The following is a 21,850-nucleotide window of genomic DNA, read 5'->3' as shown; positions in this document are numbered from 1 at the left end:
TAAGTTTTAGTATCACTGCTGGGAGAAATCATCAGTTAAAGGAGAAACAAGGTAGTGACCCATAGGTATTTGGGGACTGTTGTTTTCTGCCGTTTAAGGCACTTTTCATTCATTTTGTACAATTTCCTTTCACCAGTGTCAGGAAGATCAGAGTAAGAGAAGGGCAACATCTCTGTGATGCTTATTGCACATCAACAAATAAAAGATATATTTACAGCTGCATTCACCATTTTACTAGGCCTATTAAACAAATGTGTTGTAAAAAAAAAAGCCTATAAAGCAAACTTAGCAACAGTAAAAAGCCCATTGTTTGACTCCCCACAGAAGCTTCAATTGCTTCACAGTATGAAGTCAGGAATCCTTTAGATAAAAATAAACACAGAAGAAGTAGAGAATAGATACATTAAGGATGTTAAGAGGAGTGAAGTCTTCTTTCACTGAATGCCTGTCCTCCAAGCACTGGTTCCTTGGCTTAGAGAATTATTTTGTAGTTTGCAAAAAAGCCCCGTTATTATACTGGAGGTATCCAATCTAGTACTTTTTGAATTTGTGTGTAATAATTTTTTTCGGGGGGAGATTTAAAGAAATAGAAACAGAAGATAAAGTTTACATGCTGCACTGAATGAGCAAATTTCCTAAACCCAGAAATTCTTCACTACTGATGAAGTAGAAATGTTAACAACATAATTTCACAAGGATCATAAACATCTATTTTTCCTTAGCAGCTGCTGCTGCCAAATCACAGTCTGAAGAAGGCTATATATTGCATGTCATCAAATTCTTATAAATAATGAACATCTTCTGCTCATCAGTGACATTTATTTTTTTCTTTCTCATGTATTTGGTTAACAAGCTTTGTTTGGTTGAGCTTGGGGGGGGTGTTAATTTTAGTGAACGACTTTTTTTGCCGTTTAATTCTTCTGTATTTTGACATTTAATATTCTCAGGGATCTTTTGAACTATGCTGTAATCAATCACACAAAGAACAAAAATCTCATATCCGTTATATAAACTCCCTTGACTGGAAAGATACCCTTCACAACTAGGTTTCTGATATAAAAACTCCTATCAAGACAATTCAACTAAGAATGATAATACAACTTTAGAAGCTAGATGTTGTATGCCTATGGAAATTTAGTCTTTGCTAGTATGTTATTACAGGGTTTCCTTTATGTTGACTTTTTAACCTGCAGAAGTATTGAAAATTTTAGTCTTTAATCCATTTCTTGGTATTGAAGGTCTAATTACCAGGAGTCAAACAGTGACATGCAGGTGAGTTACAGAAAGTGCTATGGCACCAAGTTTCTCTATGGAAGGCAAACAGACAACAGGGCAGTGAGTATTGCTGTTTCCTAGTAAACTTCATTGATTTTGTAATGTGAAATGTATGAGGTAAATGGATGGCACTTCCACCAGGCAAATGAAGTTTTAGTCTGAAACACTGTATTGAATTCAAGGACAAATCTTAGGTCATCGTATGTAACTGGAAGACTCCTGTTGGCTTTTAATAAGATTTGAGCAGATTCTGATTGACAGAAGAGGTACTAAAGCATACCAAGTACTATATTGAGACAAGGTAGCAAGACATGACATAACCAACCACCAATTATCTGCTTTCACCTGAGACTAATAAAAAAGGAATCTAAAGATGAGATTCAATTTTTAGGCCATCAAAAATTATTTTTCAGCTACATGAGTGATCCAAGTTTTGCAGCTATTGGCTATATACACAGTCTGTATCATGCCAAGGCGAAGATATTTGGCAGGCATCATTTTGTTGACATCTTTGTGGTTACAGAACTCTTGTACATACTTGCACAGAAACTGTAAAAGAAACCTTTTACATGACATTATATTCCTGAGGTTCTGTAAATTACAGGTAAAACAAGCATAAGAATCTAGAAGAGAAGCAAAGATTTATCATTAAGATGATATATTCACCAGAGCAGTGTGGCTAAACAGTGTATCCAGATGCCTGATCATAATTGCTGCAATTTATAAATACTCTGAAAAGGTCTAGCATCAAGAAATGTAACAGAGAAACCCTGAGAAGAAACAGAGAACCCCTTCCTCGTGTTTATAATGTCATTTTCTCACAAAATTTCTTACAATAAAATAAAATAATCTCAAAACACTTTTGTTTAGGGGAATTTTATAGACATGAAAATCATCATAGGGTGAGAAAAAACTGAGCTCATTCCTGCTTTACATTGTTTTAAAGGGCAGAAAAAGTCTTTAGACTGCTATAAAACAGTTTGCCAAAAGGATGCAGCATGAGTGAAAGAATATCAGGTTTTTGCTTCATCAAAACTAACAGAAGAGGAGAAAAACAGTGAAGTCAGCCTTCAACTGAATTCCTTAAGAGGTGAAATATCTCTTCCAAAGTAAGAATTTTTAGCTTTGAGGATCAGAAGAACCAAGATCAAGGGACAAAGGAATTTGTCAATGTGAGATGATAAAAGTGGGGAAAACAATTTGGTAACATTTGGTTCTGAAGCTATGCTCCGAGACAATTTATGATGGTTTTGTTTTAACATACACAGTAAAGTCATTTGGTTCCTCAAACTGAGTCTTGGTGGTGACCATTTACTCCATCAATTTAATAAAAGATTTTATTTAAAAAACTTCTCAAATATTTTTTTTCAAAGTTATCTATCTCCTTTCTTTAGAGGAATTTGGAATTATAACTAAACTACACTACTGATTTTTTTTATAATGCAGTATTTTCATTCTTTTTCTGTTTTAACATTTTCTTTCATGTTTAATCATGTATACTTAACTGATTATTTAAATGTTAAATATTAAATAACCAACACAAAACATTGTAAATAGTACACTTAAGAGGGCTTTTTTCCTGTAAAACAAAGATAATAATCTTTATCGCTGCAGGCTATGGATTTCTTTAAGAAATTAAGATTGTTCTAATTAATGCTGGCTGCATGCTATAACTTCATATTTGCCTGGTTACATGAAATAAAACAGGGTTGCATCTTAAATAATATTTAGTATTCCCATAGCACACTTTTGGAATAATTATTGAACAAAAGTTTCTCAGAGGCCTGACACAGATGCTCACCCTTGCACAGCTTCTTGTAAACCATACAAACAGCATTAATCCTATTTCCATTCAAGGAAAATGTAACACTTGCTTTCAGTGAAATAATAATGAATACAATATCTGATGAGGAGTTTAAAATAGCAGATGGTGTTATCAGTTTGAAAGCAGGGAGGTAGCTGCATAGAAGCAGCAGCATGCATGATATTCTGGTCTTGCACCTTCAGATGGTACTTAGTTCTTTAGAGCAAAAGAAGAAAAGTGATTGATGTTACTCAGCAAACAGTCTGCATCTTGCATCCCCTGTGGTGGTGCTTATCACTTCAGAGTTCTGTTACAGCAATACTTACAGAAGTCTTTGTCAACAAAATGTAGTTATGAAAAGAAGTAGCATGGATTCTCTGCCAAAAAATTCCTGTCTTTGTGAGCAAGTCCCTCTAGGATTACTTGGAAACACTCCTGAACTTACTGCTAGTCACCTCTTGTGATATATATGAATAATAAGCCCAAGTTTGCTTTATTTTTTTGGTAAAAAAATTAGTTGTCCAGTGAGAGAGAGAAGGGATGCCAAAGCTCTCCTATGTACCCCATAAGTGTTGCAGAGATATTTGTGCATCTTTCCCTAAGATACTTCTAAACTGTCATTGAGTTCTATGTGGACTTGGGAATTTGGGTAAGAAGAGATTGCTTATTATCATTTTGGTTATCAGCTCTTATTCCCAAACACATTTAGATGTGGGGTCATAATAAAGGCTAACACAGGTCTTTATTTACTAAACCCTTGGAATTATATGGCTTTTTAACTCACTGTAAGAAAACTCCAAACTTCAATCAATTCTTCAATATACACACATGTACTTTATACATACATATATATGCATATATGTAATAATCTTTTCTTTTTACACATATTTCTCCAGACTATACGTAAGCACAGACCACAGGCTAAATCCTTATTCTGTTACATACAAGATGATGCATACCTATCTTTCTCAAACTTAAATTCGCCTTGGTAGGAAAAGTAATCTTTCTTACATATTCAAAACCAAAATTCTATTACAGTGAAAGCTGTTAAAAATAAAATAGACATTTTTGTGCATGAAACTGTATTAGTCATGATTCAGTTATGGGTCGTGTGGCTAGTTATTAATTAGCTATGATTTATGTGGCCAGACGATTAGTAATGGAAAATCCTCTACTTGAATATACTTACCTAAGTCTGGAGTCACAAATATCTGTCTAAAAATTCCTTACATTTGTATTATTCAGTTTAGCCATCAGTCCCTGAGTAAATATTGCTGCCACCTAGCTAGAGAACAGACACAGGAGGATATCATGATTAGGCATGATGAAACTCCTAGTATTAATTAAAATGAATAGTGAATTACAATTATCAAGAAACTTATAGAAGGTGTGGTGAAAGTCTGTCTCCAGCAAATGACCATGAAATGTATTTCTGCTATAACAGACCACAGTAGCCCTTAAACATGATTAGCCAGACCTAACAAATGAAAATCCTTCTACATTGAATGTTTCATATTACACATTCTATATATTAATATCTATATATGAACATGGAGAGGATAACTTTTCCTCTTTAACTTTTCAACTCTCCCTTCCTTAGTTGTCTGCTGCTATTGTTTGAAATATTTATGCTTGGACAATAAATTTTCTAAGCTATATTATTTTCTTCTAAATTCAGTCTGTTCCTTCCACCTGCTGCTGCTTGACTTTACTGTGGAAATTAACAAGCAATTCCTGCATCATGTTAAAGATAGACATTTGGATGGATAAGGCAGGAACAACTGCTACTTAACCCTACCTTTTCCAGACAAGATGTGTCCAGTGCATAGGTATACAACCTGAGATCAGGGGATGACAAAATCCCTCAAGTCACTCCAGAGCAATGTAAATGGGTGAAACAGAAAACAGATCCCTCAAGATCTGCAAATTTCAGCACATAACTCTCTATACCAGGTCTCACTGCAACAACAAAATTGTACAGATTGCTGTAGGGGCTCAGGAGCTCATTTTCATACAGTATTAGCTTTGCTTTTTACCATATTCACAAACCAGAGGCAACAAACCACAGACAGAAATACGCTGCAGAACACGTGTAATGCTTGATTTACGCTATTACATACTTCATGGCCTCTTCAGGCCTACATGTTTCTAGTGTAGTTCTGTTATGCTTGTATAAATATATCTCTCCTGTCCTCTGGAAACCCAATCCATTTCAATCTGTAATGAAAACAGTTTCTTTTTAACATACAGTGTGTGCTGACTTAATTATATATTTCCCATTGCGAGAACTCAAACTGTGGGATACTGGGAAAGAATTTAACCATCAGCCTATAAAGAATAGGGCTGAAGCTTGGCTTCCATTAACACCTCATTAGCCATGTAAAATGAGCTAATGATTTTTAAATGTAGTTGTCAACCTATAACTTAACATGCAGAAATTTATTTCTCTCCAATACTGAGCAAGCAATACTACACTTTTATCTCTACAAATCAACATGAAGCTATTGGAGTACATTATTACTGCAAGATCATCATTGGTTGTCATCAAACACTGACCTTTAATGCTATCATACCACTAATACCACAAGTGGTACTAATTGCTGTGCAAATTTTCTGGTAGAAACAAGCTGACAGTTTGTGGAAAGCACCTGGTTATAAATATAGTTCAGCTTACTAAAAATGAAGTTAGAACCATAAAATGACTGTTAGGTGGTTACAGGATTAATTCTAATCCCATATAAAAGAATAGCAAAATTCTTATGTTTGAGCTTCCTGTGAATAAAGGCCATCCTCTACCCTACTAAAAACCACCATTACCCTTTGCATTAACTTGACAGGTTTTACAGTAGTTCAGGAATGCAGAACTTTAACTCCCACTGAAGCTGAGTAAATGGCCACAGAGTCAAGCAGGGGTTGCACAATATATCCTTTAATTGGCAAGGGGATTGTGGTATTCCTATCCATCAGGTGACCCCTCTGCACAAAGGTTAGGACATGATCTTGTTGCAGTGGCTTTGGAGGTATGAATGCGCTGCAGGTGAAGCTTGGTTTGCCGTGAGAGCAAAAAGGTCTCATTCACTGTCATTCCGCTACACTTTCACTGATCGTCACTTAAAAACAAAATTAAAAAAAAAATGAGAATTTATAAAAATCACAGTCTCTAATTCATGGAAGCATTGTCTTGGCTCTTTAAAATGACAAGATTTTAAAAGAGACCAGTTTTAAGTACTTCATCCATAACAGAAAAAAAAAATCATGTCCATAAACCTCATCATACTTGTCATGGAAGCTTTTAATTTACCAGTTAGTACTAGCCTGTCTTGGCCTGAATCCCAATTAAACACCAGCATCCATGGTTGCAAAGGAGGCAGTGAGCAGGCCTGCCCACTTTCATGTTTTAGGCTATTTGCGGTGGAATTTTTAACTAAATTTGCAGCTACTCAACACTGCAAATTTACACATATGGGCTTCATTGTCTGTATCACACAACTCACAGTGCAGGCTGGAGCAGGTTTGTAAAGAGGGTGCATGACCACCTCTTCGTAACTACCCCATGCCTAGCTGGTACCCACAGCAGCCTTTCTCTGGAGTAAATGCAATTAAGATGAGGGACCCTCCTGCTGTTCCTGTTTGATTAGTGAATACAGCAACAACATTCACTCATTGTCTTCATGCTTGGTCGCTACATTCTTTTGGATGGGAGGACTGCAATAGCTGTTCCCAGGGTGCAGGCAGGTATGCCATTTCTAACCTTTGGCTTGGGATATGTGGCCAGGCACTCACTGGTTGCAACACAGCTTGTAAAACTAGTCACATTTCACAAGTGTGAAAAATGCAACAGGGTATAGTACAAGGAAAAATAAAAGATGGTGATGTGTGTTTTTGTGGCAATTTACTTGGGACAGATCTGTACATGTCACTGGATCTGAATGAACTGAGATCAGGCAGGCAAATTTGGCCCTCTGTAAGAAATGGATGTTTTTAAATCTCCTCTAGAATATCAGAGTTATGATGTGTTATAGTCAAATTATTGGCTCCCTGCTGAAAATGGAAGTAGTATGCAGTAGTATACACTGATTCCAATCACGGGAAACACAACTATTTCTACAAGTGAGCACAGAAGTAGTTAATAGTCGCAGCACCATAATGGGGAGCTTGCCAAAACCGGCAGCTAAGCCAGATTCCTGAACCAACATAACAGTAGGTCTATTTGTCTCATATACTGTGCTTTTCTCATCTCCCTTACCCCATCACAAGCAAACAAATATCAATAATAATGATGCCCTTAGCAAATACACCTAGGAATAAATCAATGTTTAAATGCACATTTTCAACAGCAAGAGATGTGACAGGATTATATAATCAGCATTTGCCAGTCATTCCCACTGTTCTCTGTAACCGCAGGTTAAAAAAGAAGTGGTTTATATATTAAAGGGGTCATATAATTTATTTTATAGAAAGCAATTAATTTCTTTCTTACAAAACAGCTTTCCATGACAAGTCTTTCTTTAAATCATGTTTCAATGCCCTATAAAAGCAAACCCCATTTCTTATAGCTTCCTAGCAAGACATTCAGACCAATTATCCTATTCAGCTTCTCCTTTCTTTATAATTGGTAATTTAGCTTACTATATAAAGCACAATTAAACCTTGTTTAGACTAAAGCTGTCTACATGTGGAGCTGTAGCTGATACTAATTCTTAAACCTTAGCCATATTTAAAATAGGTATCCTAATGTACTTCCCACTGCTGCAGCTTAGTTATCACTTTCATAACCACAGAAATGTTCTTGAGTGAATTAGCATTTGTTCATTCCCAGCTATGTCAGCAAAAAGACATTTTCTTTTCATCTCTGTATAAGAGGTAATATCAAAACATTATTGATTGGCCAATCATCAATTTATCTTGCACACTTACATTTTTTCACTTCTACTGCAATAACTGTCTGTCATACATTTCTAAGTACATAATCTACAAATATATGTACAGAGAACTGAAATATCCTGGTTATGAACAGGTGTTTTTATATATATACAAGATTAAAATCAAGTCATAAGGAAGAGTTTAAATCATATTCAATCCAGCACTGAACAAGAAGATATTCTGAAGAAGCTAAGGAAGAATGCACCCACTCTTCCTTAATAATTTAAAACAAAAAAACAAACAAAAGTTATAAGTACTTTACATATGTATGTCAGGCAAAATAACATTTTTTTTCTTTGGGTAACTCAGTTAAACTGCAAGCAGACTTACATTGGCAGTTAGTCATTTTAATTATAGTGTGATGACACTTGCTAGTTTAGAAAATGAATCATATGGTTGCACAGGAATTCAGTCTTTTGCCTTAGCTATATTTGTAGATGGATAGAATTCTAAAAGTGAAACAGGCTTTTAATTGTTTAAGGATTACTTGATGCAAAAGAGTATATTTATTCAGCAATAATTTCAGATTATCTTCTCCATTTCTTTTCCCCTCATTAGAGACTAGACATGCTTCTTACAGCATAGAGGATAAAACAGAATGACAAGCAAATATAACATACTGTCAGGTGGAAGAATATTTCAGTAGCCTAAAATCATCACTGTGAGTGCCTTAAATCTCCCTGAATTCAGTAAAGTTAATCATGGATACAGGTTAGGACAACGAAACAATTCACAAGGACTCTGGACAAGAATATATTATTCTGTCAAAGACCATAATTTAACCCCTATGTAGTACATTTAGTGAAGCCAATGAACTTGTATTAGCATAAAGTCTTTAAAAACCTGACACACTGACCTACCTTTATGTGACAGACGTAACCTTGGCTGCCTTGTATCTGTTGCATGACATCCAGTCGGTAACTCTAGTAACAAGGCATACAGTACCAGGATTAAAAGGTCCTGGGCAGATGCCATCCTGCCCAAGATGAAATTCTTGCTCTCTTCACTTAACTGCTGTTTGTTTGCTGTTTTGATGAGTTTCTTAAGGCTCCAAGTTCCACTTCTACTTTCCCAGTGCAGTTAGATCTCTCTCTTTGGTCAGTTTGTGGGGTATCTCTACGGGAAATTCAGTGTTCATCAGAGAAGCACACAGTCTCAGGTAGCCATTTGTCAAGCTGTGCAAATGTCATGTAAAAATATTCCCTCCCTAGGACAATTGTTTATAAAGTGCGAGGACATTCCAAGGCGTCACTCTGCAGTGTTGTGTCTTGAGCTCTCTTTAGTAACTCTGCCAGTGGATTCGGGAGGGAGCTGTATTTTCAGTCCCTCCTGCAAGGCAATTCATTCAGAAAAGGAGGGAGGGAGAGTGGGGAAAAAAAAAAAAAAAGAAGAAAGCACCCTCCTCCTTGGTGCTCTTCAGAACTCAGCCCCTTGCTCTGACTTGCCAAACAGCTAGTTTTAATTCACCTTTCACCTTTGTTAATTAAAAACAAGAAGTGCCATTCCCTCCTGGAGTTGCAGGATCCACCCAGCGGGGAAGCCAGGCTGTCAGGCTGCTGTATTTACTGAGAAAGTTCAGGGAGGGTTGAGGCAGTGTACAGTACTAGCTGCTTCTAGGAAGCGTTTTAATACACGTGCCGTGCACTGATTCCTCAATTGCTTCATGGTTTCACGTTGTAAAGCATCGGGAGAAGGGTCAGAATTCCTCCTGTCCCTCCCTTTTGAAAAGTCATTTCAGCTTTTGTTCCCAGCTCAGTTTTAGGGGAGGATCAACCCTTGAATTAACTATTTAAGTACATTATCTCTTAGAGTCATTAAACAGCATGCTACTAAATGGATCAGAATAAAAGATTCCATCTGTATATCCTTTCTTACTTTAAAGAAAAAGCTTCCGTTTTGATTTTTTTTCCCCAGTTGTTTCACACAGTAGCTTCTCCCCATTACATTTTAAATGTCTGTAAGTATGGAACCTTAGGTCATCTGTACATGTCAGTATATTTACTTTTCAGGCTAGATGTTTGTAGGATTGGGCAGAATTAAAAAGTATATATATACACATACATATAAAAAGAAGATAAAAAACTGAGCCAAGCACTGTGATAACATGATAAACAGCATCAGATTTACAAGTGTCAAGCAGCTGCCTTTTATATTACAACTAACAAACACCAGAAAACTTCATCTCTCTTTCATGTCATTTGTAACTTAAAAATATACACATGGCAGGAACTAAATTTTTATGTATCAAGACTATAGATCTATGTCTGGGTTACATTAATTAAGGAATGAAATTCTCTGTAATTAAGATCTCAAGCATAGAATCACTTAGAATTTTGTGAGGTGCATTTTAGTCATTAACAATTGCACTTTTTCTAATGAGATGGAGCATTAAAGTCATCTTGTCTTTATACATCTCATTGTCTTATACAGAAAAAGAATCTCAAAGAAAGGAAAATTCAAATTAATATATGCATTTGACAATAATGCTCTCAAACAAATTTGGTAGCCAACAAAAGATAATAATACCTGGAGAAAAAGATTTTAATAAGAAATTTCTGTATGCCAGCAAACTGAAAAGAACACAGTATAATAATATAGTAAAATGCTAATAATTGTAATAGCAGGATACATAGATGGGAGAAGACAGATCTGTTCAAGGAGAATAAAACATATGAACTACCAGGTCAGAAGAAAAAAAACAGCAAACCAACTTTGGTGAAAAGACAGAAGTAAATCATGGGAGTTTTATGTCCTCAGGTCTACCTGCTAGCTCTCCCAGCAGGTCACGTACACATACCTGGGTTTGCTTTAAATCAGCTGGAAACTGTGCCAACAGCAGTTAAACCACAGGAGCAAGAACTAAATCACACAACTATTTGCTCCGTTTCTTGCACACCGCTGCAGGTTGCATTGAATTTTATGCTGATATGCCAGCTGTCTGGCAGTAGCTCAGCATGTGTACTTGAGATATTGTCAGTGGAGAAGGTAAGTGCAAGGTCCTACACCTGGGTTGGAGCAATCCCAGGCATGGCTACAGGTTGGGCAGAGAAGAGATTCAGAGCAGCCCTGTGGAGAAGGACTTGGGGGTGCTGGTTGATGAGAAAATGAACATGAGCTGGCAGTGTGCTCTTGCAGCCCAGAAAGCCAACCATATCCTGGGCTGCATCAAAAGGAGCGTGACCAGCAGGTCGAAGGAGGTGATCCTGCCCCTCTACTCTGCTCTTGTGAGACCTCACCTGGAGTATTGTGTGCAGTTCTGGTGTCCTCAACATAAAAAGGACATGGAACTGTTGGAACAAGTCCAGGGAAGGGCCACAAGGATGATCAGGGGACTGGAGCACCTCCCGTATGAAGACAGGCTGCGGAAGTTGGGGCTGTTCAGCCTGGAGCAGAGAAGGCTGCGTGGAGACCTCATAGCAGCCTTCCAGTATCTGAAGGGGGCTATAGGGATGCTGGAGAGGGACTCTTCATTAGAGACTGTAGTGACAGGACAAGGGGTAACGGGTTAAAACTTAAACAGGGGAAGTTTAGGTTGGATATAAGAAGGAAATTCTTTCCTGTGAGGGTGGTGAGGCACTGGAATGGGTTGCCTAGGGAGGTTGTGAATGCTCCATCCCTGGCAGTGTTCAAGGCCAGGTTGGATTTTTTTCGAGGCCTTGGGTGATATGATTTAGCGTAAGGTGTCCCTGCCCATCGCAGGGGGTTGGAACTATATGATCTTAAGGTCCTTTCCAACCCTAACTATTCTATGATTCTATTCTATGATTCTAACGTAGGCTCTTTCTCCAAGCACTGACCTCAGCATAAACAAGTTGATCATCTACCCAATGGGATTATTATTATTGGCACCTTTCCATAGTGCTGAGCCATACAAATGTGCTGCGTTTGACCATTAAAATCTGCTGTAAAGGAGCATGATATGGTGCCTGCTAGGGTTAGTGAAGACTGAAGATTTTCATTTGTCTTTGGATGTAATTCTGTGAGTTGCTATTGAAATATTTGCATTTTCCTTAAAAAAAAAAAATCAATTATTAGAATTCTCACAGACTCGGTCTTTCTAACCTAATCAGAAATTTGAACATTTCTGATTCTGAAATAGTCCAAATGGAATTTTTTTAAGGATCCTCATATGGGAAACTCAACACTTCTTCAAATTTAACATATGTATTTTCAAAAAAAACCACAAAATCCAAATGTGACCTCACAGTATAAAGACTGAAAGCATATTCATTTAATAAAGCAAGCATTAGTGTAAACCCCAAAATCTTGCCTCTGTGTAGAACACCTCTCCAAGCTGTAGTAGGGTGTTTTGTATTGATTTTTCCCTGGCTGCTGCTAAGATAGTGGATGCTCAACAGACTGAATTCAGGTATCCTGAAGTGGTACCAGAAAGTGCGACAAGTCTAAAAGAATTTGACAACCTTTAAATTTCTGGTTTAATTTTCCAGCTGGGGAAAGGGAACTGTGGAGAGGAAGGAAAAACAAGTTGCTGCAAACCATGTGCCTTATTTTATATTTAGATAAGACATAGAGTACAACAGGTCTATTCAGACAAGGCATACATACAAATAAGGCAATTTCCCACCAACCTGAGTTTACATGCTCTCACATGCATTTCTAACTCCACACATCCTCAGGCATTACACATCTCCTTGGCTTCCGCAAGCACAACGTGACCCAGGGCTGGAGCTCCAGTAGAGTCAGAAATACCCGAAAAGCTGATTTTCATATTTGTGCCTGAGGACAAAGCATTCTTCTCTGAAATCTGATTCTCAGTCAGGGTGGGCCATGCTGGTGCCTCAGGCTCCTTCCCTTGCCTGCTGAGGGAAGGGCCATGGAGCAAAGGCACAGAAGCAGAAGCCAAAGCTGTCTCTTGATGTTAAGGCTTTGACTGTCAGCAAAAGGTGCCAACATGGGGAAACTGGGAATGGTTGCTGAGCACAAGGAAAAATGCCTGCACTAGAATGAGACCTAACAGGGTAGAAGAGAAAGGAAAAATTAATGTATTGGTATATGCAGGAGACTGATAATTTGACTGATAATCTTATCATGGGATAAATCCTCACTTTATTGTTTTCAAGTTGCTGTATGAGAATCACAAACCTTCCACCCTTACACAAGAAGTTTTGATGCAAAGCAAGTAGTGGAAAGGTACATACCATTTCAAGCCAAGAGAAACAAGTGGCCTCAGGCAAAGCAGTCAAGCTCTTTGCCTCAGCATCTTTTCAATTAAATAACTATGCGGTCTTACCTCGAGGGGTGTTTTGAGAAACTTCTTCCTAAAGGATTTTAAACAGTAGGTAGAAGGATGGTAACACAGATGTTCAAACATTAGGATTCAGTCAGATGAGTAGGATTCAGATTAGGATTCAGATGAGTACAAACACAGATGTCCCATGGCTATGGAGCCCACATGTAATACAGTGATGGGTCTCTGAAGAGTAAACAAGATGGCTCTACTGCTTATTTTCTGTTAATAAGGCAAATACAACAGATCTCTGTCAAACCTAAGTGTGCTTCACTAGGGAAATCTCCAGTTAAGTAAATGGTGACATTTAAGTGAAAAATTTTGCCTGGAAATCTGTAAGTAAAAAGTATTTGATATTTCAAACGCAAACCCTGTATTTGATTGCAGGGGTAGAATCACTATAATCACACATGTCCTAAAGAGGAAGAAGACAGGTTTTCATAATAGAAAAGGAAAAAAATACAGCTGTTGTGTACATCTGTATTAAGTACAGTAAAGTCCATTAAAGGAACTACAAATTGATTGCCAAATCCTATGTAAAGTCCGTGTCCATAGTTTGATTTGCTACAGCCACTGCAGGTCCAGACTAATTCTAATGAAGTCATTGAGCCTGTAAATCTAAACCAGCCCAACACAAAATGCTTCTGACATATTGTGTGAAGTGGTTTAAGTTCAACTGATAGAGTGAAATGTAAACTCAGGAGCACAATATAAATAAGTAGACCTGCAGCTACTAGCACCAGTAACAAATTCTAAAGGTTATAGCGATAAAGCAAAATGAAGTGTTTAGAAAATGTAAAGCTGGGGTGGTCCAAGAATTGCTATAATCATAACTTAAATCCAGGTTTAAAAGTCCCAGAAGTACCTCCTTCTTCTGATGACAATACACTGAACCACAGTAGGAGTTCTCTCTTTTTTTTACTGGACTATGCTGGCAGATCAAAAGAAGGTGTTCAATCCCAAAAGGAGCTGTTTGGCCTTCGCTACAGTTAACAATGCCTGCATTTTCATTAGTGGTAACTGTACTGCACAGGTAATCATATCTTCACTTATTTGATAGACAAACTTTATAAGGCATTTAAAGAACTTACCAGTGGGCATTTAATTTCTTTTTGACACAGCTTTCAAATTCCATCATCCTTAAAACACATGTAGGATATGAAGGAATGATCTATATATCATGTAACTGTTATCACTGTCTAATTCACTGCCTTTGAGATAGGAATCCATGTCTTCTCCAGTCTCCTTTACAAACTGGTAACTGGCTGTCTTGCATCAGCAGTAGTGAAAGAAATGGTATCCCAAAACTGCTTGTCATGGCACAGTACAGGTACTGCAGCCTCATAACTCCCAATCAACTCATAAAAAATTTTGTGGACACATTAAGAGCACTGACAAGACACAACAAGAACATGAGAAAGCTGATCCAACAGGTGAGTAATGACTCAATAATATCTTCTGGGACCTCTCTCAATGAAAGAAGCAGAACTGTGTCTGGCTAATCCCACTGACCCCTGGGAGGATATGCTGACAGCAAATGAATGTTGCCAGATCCTGTTTGATACAAGCAAATAGCAGGCAATAATAATAAAACTTGGTCCTCTATGGAATTTTCAGATTAGAAATGTTTTAGGTCTTTGCTTTTTTCTGCAAGTGTTGGATCCTAAACCTGTATGAAAGTAGCCGTGTTTATACATAATGTCTCCAGGACAGGGAAGTGTAATTTCTCTTGTTTTATACACAGTACATTCTCCCTTTGATCCAAGATCAAATTTAGACAATATTAATTAAGCAAAAGTGTTTGACTCAACATGAACCTGTACTTCAAACTCACCACAAAAATTACATGTTAAATTAATTCTCTGGAGAAAGAAAAAGAATTCTTAATTAAATTACATGCTGTTAATTCCAGAAAGACTAGGTTTTCATGGGTAAATATGGAAACATACTGTCCTTGGAATACTGCTGCTTGCAGTAATGTAATTTCTATGACTAATTACAGGTGAATGTCAATACTACCTGGGACACAGATTGCATATTTTGGTTAACCTATAAAAAACAGGTGGAACACTTCTTTCTTCAAATACCGACCTCTTAAGGGATTTCTTTATTGGTTGCACTAAAAAAAAGGCATATCAGTATATCAGTGTGTCTCATTCCTGAAATCAGCTCCATGTGCCTGACTTGCGATTAGTACATGGGTCACAGCAATCTGTATGGTTCGTTATGGATGAAAATCAAATTACTGATTTCTCTAGGGGAATGTATTTTTGATGATATTTTTGCTACTAAATAATTACTGAAGTCTCTCAAAAGAAAAAGCAAAAAAACCCCAGTTAGTTGTTTTTTGGAGCTCAAGATTAAATATGGCATGTCATATCTTCCACTGATCACTGAGCAGAAAATAAAAATATAATGGTCAAAAGTCTAATATTAAATAATTACGGCTATCAGATATTTCCTATTTACTCAGAATGAGGAATATGTTTTATTTAATGAACAATGTGAATACTGTGTAGTTCTCCCTCTAAATTATTTTGCTTCCAATTGACTGTTTCTTGATTCTTTGTTATTTGAAAAAGAAACAAAAGAACAAGCAAGACACTAGTTATATAAGAATAATGTTTAATGCCTTAAAGATGCTATATAGTTGCTTCAGTTCTTAGCTATTAATTTGTCTACCCAAGAATGAAGTGTTTTGACCATTGTCAGAAACATCTGTAAACAAGCTTTTTTTTATTTTCCTTGATGAGAAACAAAAAAAGCTGTAACATACACATTTTGTGTCTGAAGCCTATGGCCATCTTTTAATTTAATTATCATCTTAAAGGTGAAATGGAAAGCATTTGTAAAAAATAAACCATTTTGACCACAAATCAGTTTCAGGTTTTAAAGCTGCAAATGCATTTTCATGAAAAATATTTGAAAATCAGTTCCAGTTTTATTGCCCCCTAATGGATTCCACATTCCTCCTTGAGCAAGGTGATGACCTCATCAGTTTGGACAAAAGTCCTGAGCTACACTTAGTTTGTATTTTTACTTACATCTATTAGTGGAAGAAATACACTATGACAGATCCCAGAAGCAGAAAGGAAGAGCTGCTGTGTGCTGTGATTTGCATCAGTGGGATGTAATCTGCTTTCAGGAATGGATTATATTTGTTGTGACAGCAACGTAGGTTCAGAAACTGAAGGAAAGATGAAGGAAAACTAAAGACATACTTTTGGGCATTTAATATAGAGTATGCTTGGAAGTGAGCTGTCTATATTCAGCTGCAATACAGAAAACAGCTTAGCTGATATGCTTCAGTGTCACAGTGGTTAAAGCATTAATTCTCTCTTTGGTTTAAAGATGTTCATAGGTACATATCCTGCTTTTAATCCCTTTCCAGTTGTCAGGCAGCTAACATTTAGGTACTATGACACTGAGTACTGAAGGGTACAAATCCCCAGTATTTTGCAGCAATTCCTGATGAGCAATGGTTCATCTCCCTGTAGCCATAGGCAGCTTTGGGAAGCACAGGAGATTTTGAACCTTTCAAATACTGTACTAAACCTCCCAAAGTAATGAGGGGTCCAGTGCTGTAGGAACTGAATGATATATTTCCCTTGAGGTCTTTAGAAATCCCAGTAGTAACTAGATCATCACTTTAAAAGGAGAAAAAAAAAAACAAACCATTGCGATATTTCCAACTGCTCTATCACACACACACAACCACACACACATGCATCCATGCTGCCTCATAGCCAGTAATAAGTCTATCATGTGAGAGAGCTTATGTTCTGATTGACTTACTGCCCTTTGCTGTGAGGTAGTTAAAATATCTGACTGTGCATTCAGAGCTTGGGTGCTCCTTACACCATATACACTGGGTGTTTTTTTTTTGTTATCTGCTTCATTATTATCATAAAGTCATTATCATTGTATTTCATTTGACATCTGTCGAGACAGATATTTATTTGAACTGCTGACACATTCACTTAAGCAAAAAGAAAGAACAAAAAACCCAACCCAAACTCCAAAGCAGAGACTTTAATACATTTTCTCCATTGAAGAGCCAACAACTTCAGTTTTCTAGAAGTCTCTGGACAGGGTATCAAGCAGCATTAAGTTAATCCTTTAAATTGCAACCTGGAGGAAATGAGAGAGGAGTGTCAGTTTATTTCACAACTAGGTAAGTGATACTCAGGGAATTCTGTTGTCTGCCCGTTAAGATCATTCATATCATTCATCTCATTATTAAGAATTGCCCTCATCTGCTAAGATACTGCAATCTTCATAGTCATTTGACATTGTTCCAGTAACAAAATCAATGGTTACAGTCATTACAATTACTACTCAGAAATCCAGTTTTACAGCTGTATAGAAGAAGTAAGTAGAGTTGCCAGATGTAAGCAAAAAAAAATCAAATCCCATACAGTGTTGACTGATAGAGAAATTTCATATACACATGTCCTGGGTTCAGCAGTAGCAGTCATGTTTCTCCTTCTTGGTAGCTGGTGCAGTGCAGTGTTTTGACTTTCGGCTCGGGAACAGAACTGATAGCGATGTTTTGGTTTGGCCAAGGACTTTGTGAGCCTCATGCTCTGCCAGGGAGGAGGGGAAGCCAGGAGGAAGCACAGACAGGACACCTGACCCAAACTGACCAAAGAGGTATTCCATACCACAGCACGTCATGCCCAGGATGTAACTGGGAGTTAGCCGGAAGGGCTGGGAGACTGCAGGGTTGGAGGAGGTATCGGTCGGAGCTTGGTCGGGCTTGGGGGGCGAGTTATCGGTCAGCTGGTGCTGAGGTGTTGTATTCTCTTCCCTTGTTATTTCCTTTATCATTATTATTATTGGTGGTAGCAGTAGTGATTTGTGTTATACCTTAGTTACTAAACTGTTCTTATCTCAACCCGTGGGAGTTGCATTCTTTTCGATTCTCCTCTCTGTCCCTCCGGGAGCAGGGGGAGGGCACGAAAGGGGGGGAAGTGAGTGAACGAATTACCTGACTGGGTTTAAACCACGACAACACAAATTCCCCCAATTCAAAAGAACAGCAACGAGACAGAAGCATAATCAGGAGGCGAGCAATTGTCTGCACGAAAGTGGAAAGCTGTTCACTCTTTCATCACAGCTAAGCTGAATTCAAAGTGAGAGGCTGAAGCTATGAAACAGGGTATCAAGAAAAAATCAAGGAAAGCATCGTGGCAGCAGGATGAATTAGACAGAGGACTGGCTGGCTCAGGATGTGGTCAAAGCCGTGTTATTTGGGGCATTTTTAACTAGGCTACCCTGCCCTGCTGGGGAGGTGTACCGGATGAGGTATTAGTTGTTTTCCATCCCAAGGTGCCATGATCTTATAAATGCTGTGGCTCAGGATCATGTCTATTTTGAATTTACAAAACCACTTTGTATGTAATGGGCAAGGCAAGGATTAGAGAGCTGATTATTAGACCAGTACAAGGCTATTTACATAAGGACTTTTTACACTTGGTGAGGGCACAGTGAAAACAACATTTCTCTGGTTAATCTCTCTGTAGGGATTCTCTGAATCATAATTTGTTTTTATAAAAGTGACCATCTTCCTCCAACACCAAAGGAAGACATGACCTAAAAGGCAAAGTCATCATAGACTGCAGTTTAGTCTGCTATGGCTTCCCTGCTCTAACACAAAGCACATGTGTATTCCCTAAAATAGAAAAATTAAAGTAGGCAAAGCCAGAAGACACTCAAATTTTGGCTGCCTGAGGAAAGCTCTGATTTACAATACAGCAAGTTATACAGCCTGGTGGTGCTGTGCTATTTGATGTTCAGCATGACTACCATGGCAGTTACTATGATAAAGTATTAAAAATAATAGTAACTAAAATGTTGGGTAGCTGTTGAATCATCTGGAATACAAAAGCGGTCTATAAAGTGCAGAATCCACTCATTTTGGTTCCTGTGCATCACTTCTGCAGTCTGTGTAGCTCTTATTCCCTCAGTTATATTTTCCTAAAGTTTCAGAACCAAATTATTGAATCACCAAAAAGGCCAGAAACAGCATGGCCTTATTTTCTGGTTTTGTAAAATGACTTGATTCGATTTCTATTAATAGGGACTGTTAAGAATGCCAAATATCCTGAAATTATAACTCTACTGGTGCATACTGTGAATATGCAAAAAACATTCATTCAACACTTCCCCCCCCCCCCCCCTTTAATACATTAAATTCCTGTAACAAAATTTTGGGGATTACATCAAGTCAGTTGCAGTGCTATTTGTGAGAAAGGAACACACAAAAAATAAAGTACACTTTTTCTGTTCCAGTAGTCTAAAGCAATACTACAGACTTATTAGTCTTCAAACTACAAACAGTCCCACTGATTTCTACAGGGGCATTCATGTGCTTTAAGTTAAGTATATGGTAAATGATTTGCTGGGTCAGGGTTCAAAATCCTGGAATTTTTGGTAATAGAAAAATAAGAAATGAAACAAAAAAAAAAATTGTTCCCAGTAACAGTGTTAGAAAAGAACAAACTATTCCTCAATTTTAGACTTTTTTTTTTTCCTGTTTCAGGAATTCCCCCTTAAGAGATGATACTTTTGTTTCCAGATAGAGATCACCTTTTTTTTTTGCACCTGTACAGTCAAAAATCAGTTCTGAGGCTGTGAAAAACTGAGGTTTTATAGAGTAAGTTGGGCAAAGACAGTTCCAGAGAAGTGAATGCAGGCAAAGGGGGCCAGACTTGGAAGGTACCTCTCTAATACCAAGAGAATTAAGGGATGTTTTCTGGCTACAGGAGTGGCACAAACTGACCTGTGTCCATATTGCTTAGGGTTAATGCACTACAGTGCAGATTGACCACATATTAAATGTGGACTAAAGGTTTCCCTGTGATCCCTGTGATCCTGAGTTTCTGAGATGTGATATTCACCCTGTGTTTTATTAGTTTCAAACTTTCTAACATTACAATTGCAATTCACTAGATTGACGTTTTATGAAACAAAGTTAAGGTTCTGTGATTGGACGGCATCAGGTGACTTATGAAGGCTTGTGAGCTTTCCTGAGGATGCAAAGCCTACATAGATAGTGTTGAAAGGCTGTGTAAGACAAAGACTGGTGCAAAGACCCTGCCAAAAGGTGTGATTGGTGTGAATTGTCTCCCGGACTGGAGAGAGATGGTTGGAACAGTCCAAAAAGCAGTCAGTGAGCAAACAAAATATTTAGTCTTGAATTGGCTCAATGAAAAGATTTTGAGATGGAATCCAAGAGATTTTAGAGGGACAGGAATGAAGATAGACCTTTCTCTTTGTTGTCTCTTTTCACCCATGGGACAGGAGCCATACTTTTCTCCCCATACCTGCAGACCTCTTTGCCTTCCCTGCTACAGCACCCTCTGGTTGCACACTGCTCCCAGTGCTCTCCCTTTTTCCTTGCACTGACACTTCTCCTACACATCTTTCCTTGTATCTTAGGCTGACATGAAGGCTGAGCTGCTTATGCGTAGTATGAGGGTGGATCAGCTTCCTGTTCTTCATAAGGTCAGGGTCAGCATGGGATCCAGAAACTTATGCTGCAGAGAAAGAAAGTGTTCCTGACTCCCTCAGCCTATGCTTGTATGGAGAGTTATGAAACATTCAGGCTTAAAGACACCTTCCCGTCCCAGCTGCAGGTGAAGGGGATTGTCTATTGCCTCTTGCAGGACACACTTGTAGGCAATTTCCTATCTCTGTTTATGCAGTGCAAGCTTTTAGCAGTTAGACACTATTTTGTGAGAACAAATTCTAATCAGTGCCCATGAGTTATTTCACTTTTCTGGAAATAAATGCTATTTAGGAGGCTAGGTTAACCAATTCTTTCATCACACAGCTCTAGCTATTCTTCAGTTTCTGACCAAATCTTTATGTTCTCTACAGCTTCTCTGTACCACTTACAAATTTTCTTAAAAATGCCTTATCCAAGGGACTTCTTTGTCCTTCTTCAAACTGTGATAATGAAAGAAAAATTACCTATTTGTAATTAAAGTTATTGCTTCCCTCTCTGGGACTTCATTTGGCCCCCTTCTTATTTCATAAGTAGTGCCATATTCAACAATCACCATAGGTAATTTCTGGTCTCAAGGTCAAAGTATGCTTAAGTTTAAGAAGATTCACCTGAAGCCTACATGAAAGTGATAATTATGAATCCAAAGAGTGTGTCATGAATTATTTGTTATGGCATGATATATCCCCACTTGTACAGACTCAGATGATAACTCGGCACCACACAGCGTTTGCTCACCCCTCCTCATCCCCCCTCTGGGTTGGAGGGGGAGGAGAATGGAAAGAATGCAAACCCCATGTGTTGAGATAACGGCAGCTTAATAACTAAAAGAAAGTGAAATATAGTGATAACAGAAAGAATATCAATAGTAATAGGAAACAACAAAAGAAGAAATGAAAGCTCAGAAAACACAAGTGTTGCACAATACAATTGTGCACCACCTGCTGACTGACACCCAGCCCAACTCAAGCAGCGATCTGTGCCTGACAAAGTGACTTCCCCAGTTTATGTACAGGGAATAACATGCTGTGGTATGGAATACCCCTTTGGCTAGTTTGGGTCAGGTGTCCTGTCCCTGCTCCCTCCTGGC

The 21,850-nt window shown here is 37.9% G+C and overlaps 1 protein-coding gene across 2 annotated transcripts in view; it reads right to left on the bottom strand.

The window, feature by feature from the left end:
• The window catches only part of SEMA3E (semaphorin 3E), a 138,085-nt gene extending 128,314 nt beyond the window's left edge, over window positions 1-9,771 (bottom strand). The window contains exon 1 of one of the 2 annotated variants that reach the window (XM_061467306.1): window positions 8,863-9,771. In XM_061467306.1, the coding sequence (XP_061323290.1) occupies window positions 8,863-8,907 (45 nt within the window). In that variant the 5' untranslated portion in view covers window positions 8,908-9,771. The remainder of the gene's footprint in view (window positions 1-8,862) is intronic. The other variant, XM_061467305.1, reaches the window with a different exon arrangement.
• Between the last annotated feature and the right edge of the window lie 12,079 nt (window positions 9,772-21,850).

The sequence above is a fragment of the Pezoporus flaviventris genome, unplaced genomic scaffold (genome assembly GCF_033815535.1).
Source record: "Pezoporus flaviventris isolate CSIRO_AGI_PZ_B2104156 unplaced genomic scaffold, CSIRO_AGI_Pfla_v1 ptg000045l, whole genome shotgun sequence".
In the NCBI taxonomy this organism is placed as follows: domain Eukaryota; kingdom Metazoa; phylum Chordata; class Aves; order Psittaciformes; family Psittacidae; genus Pezoporus; species Pezoporus flaviventris.
The sequence above is the reverse complement of the archived record's forward strand: the minus strand, read 5'-3'. Positions and strand labels throughout refer to the sequence as shown.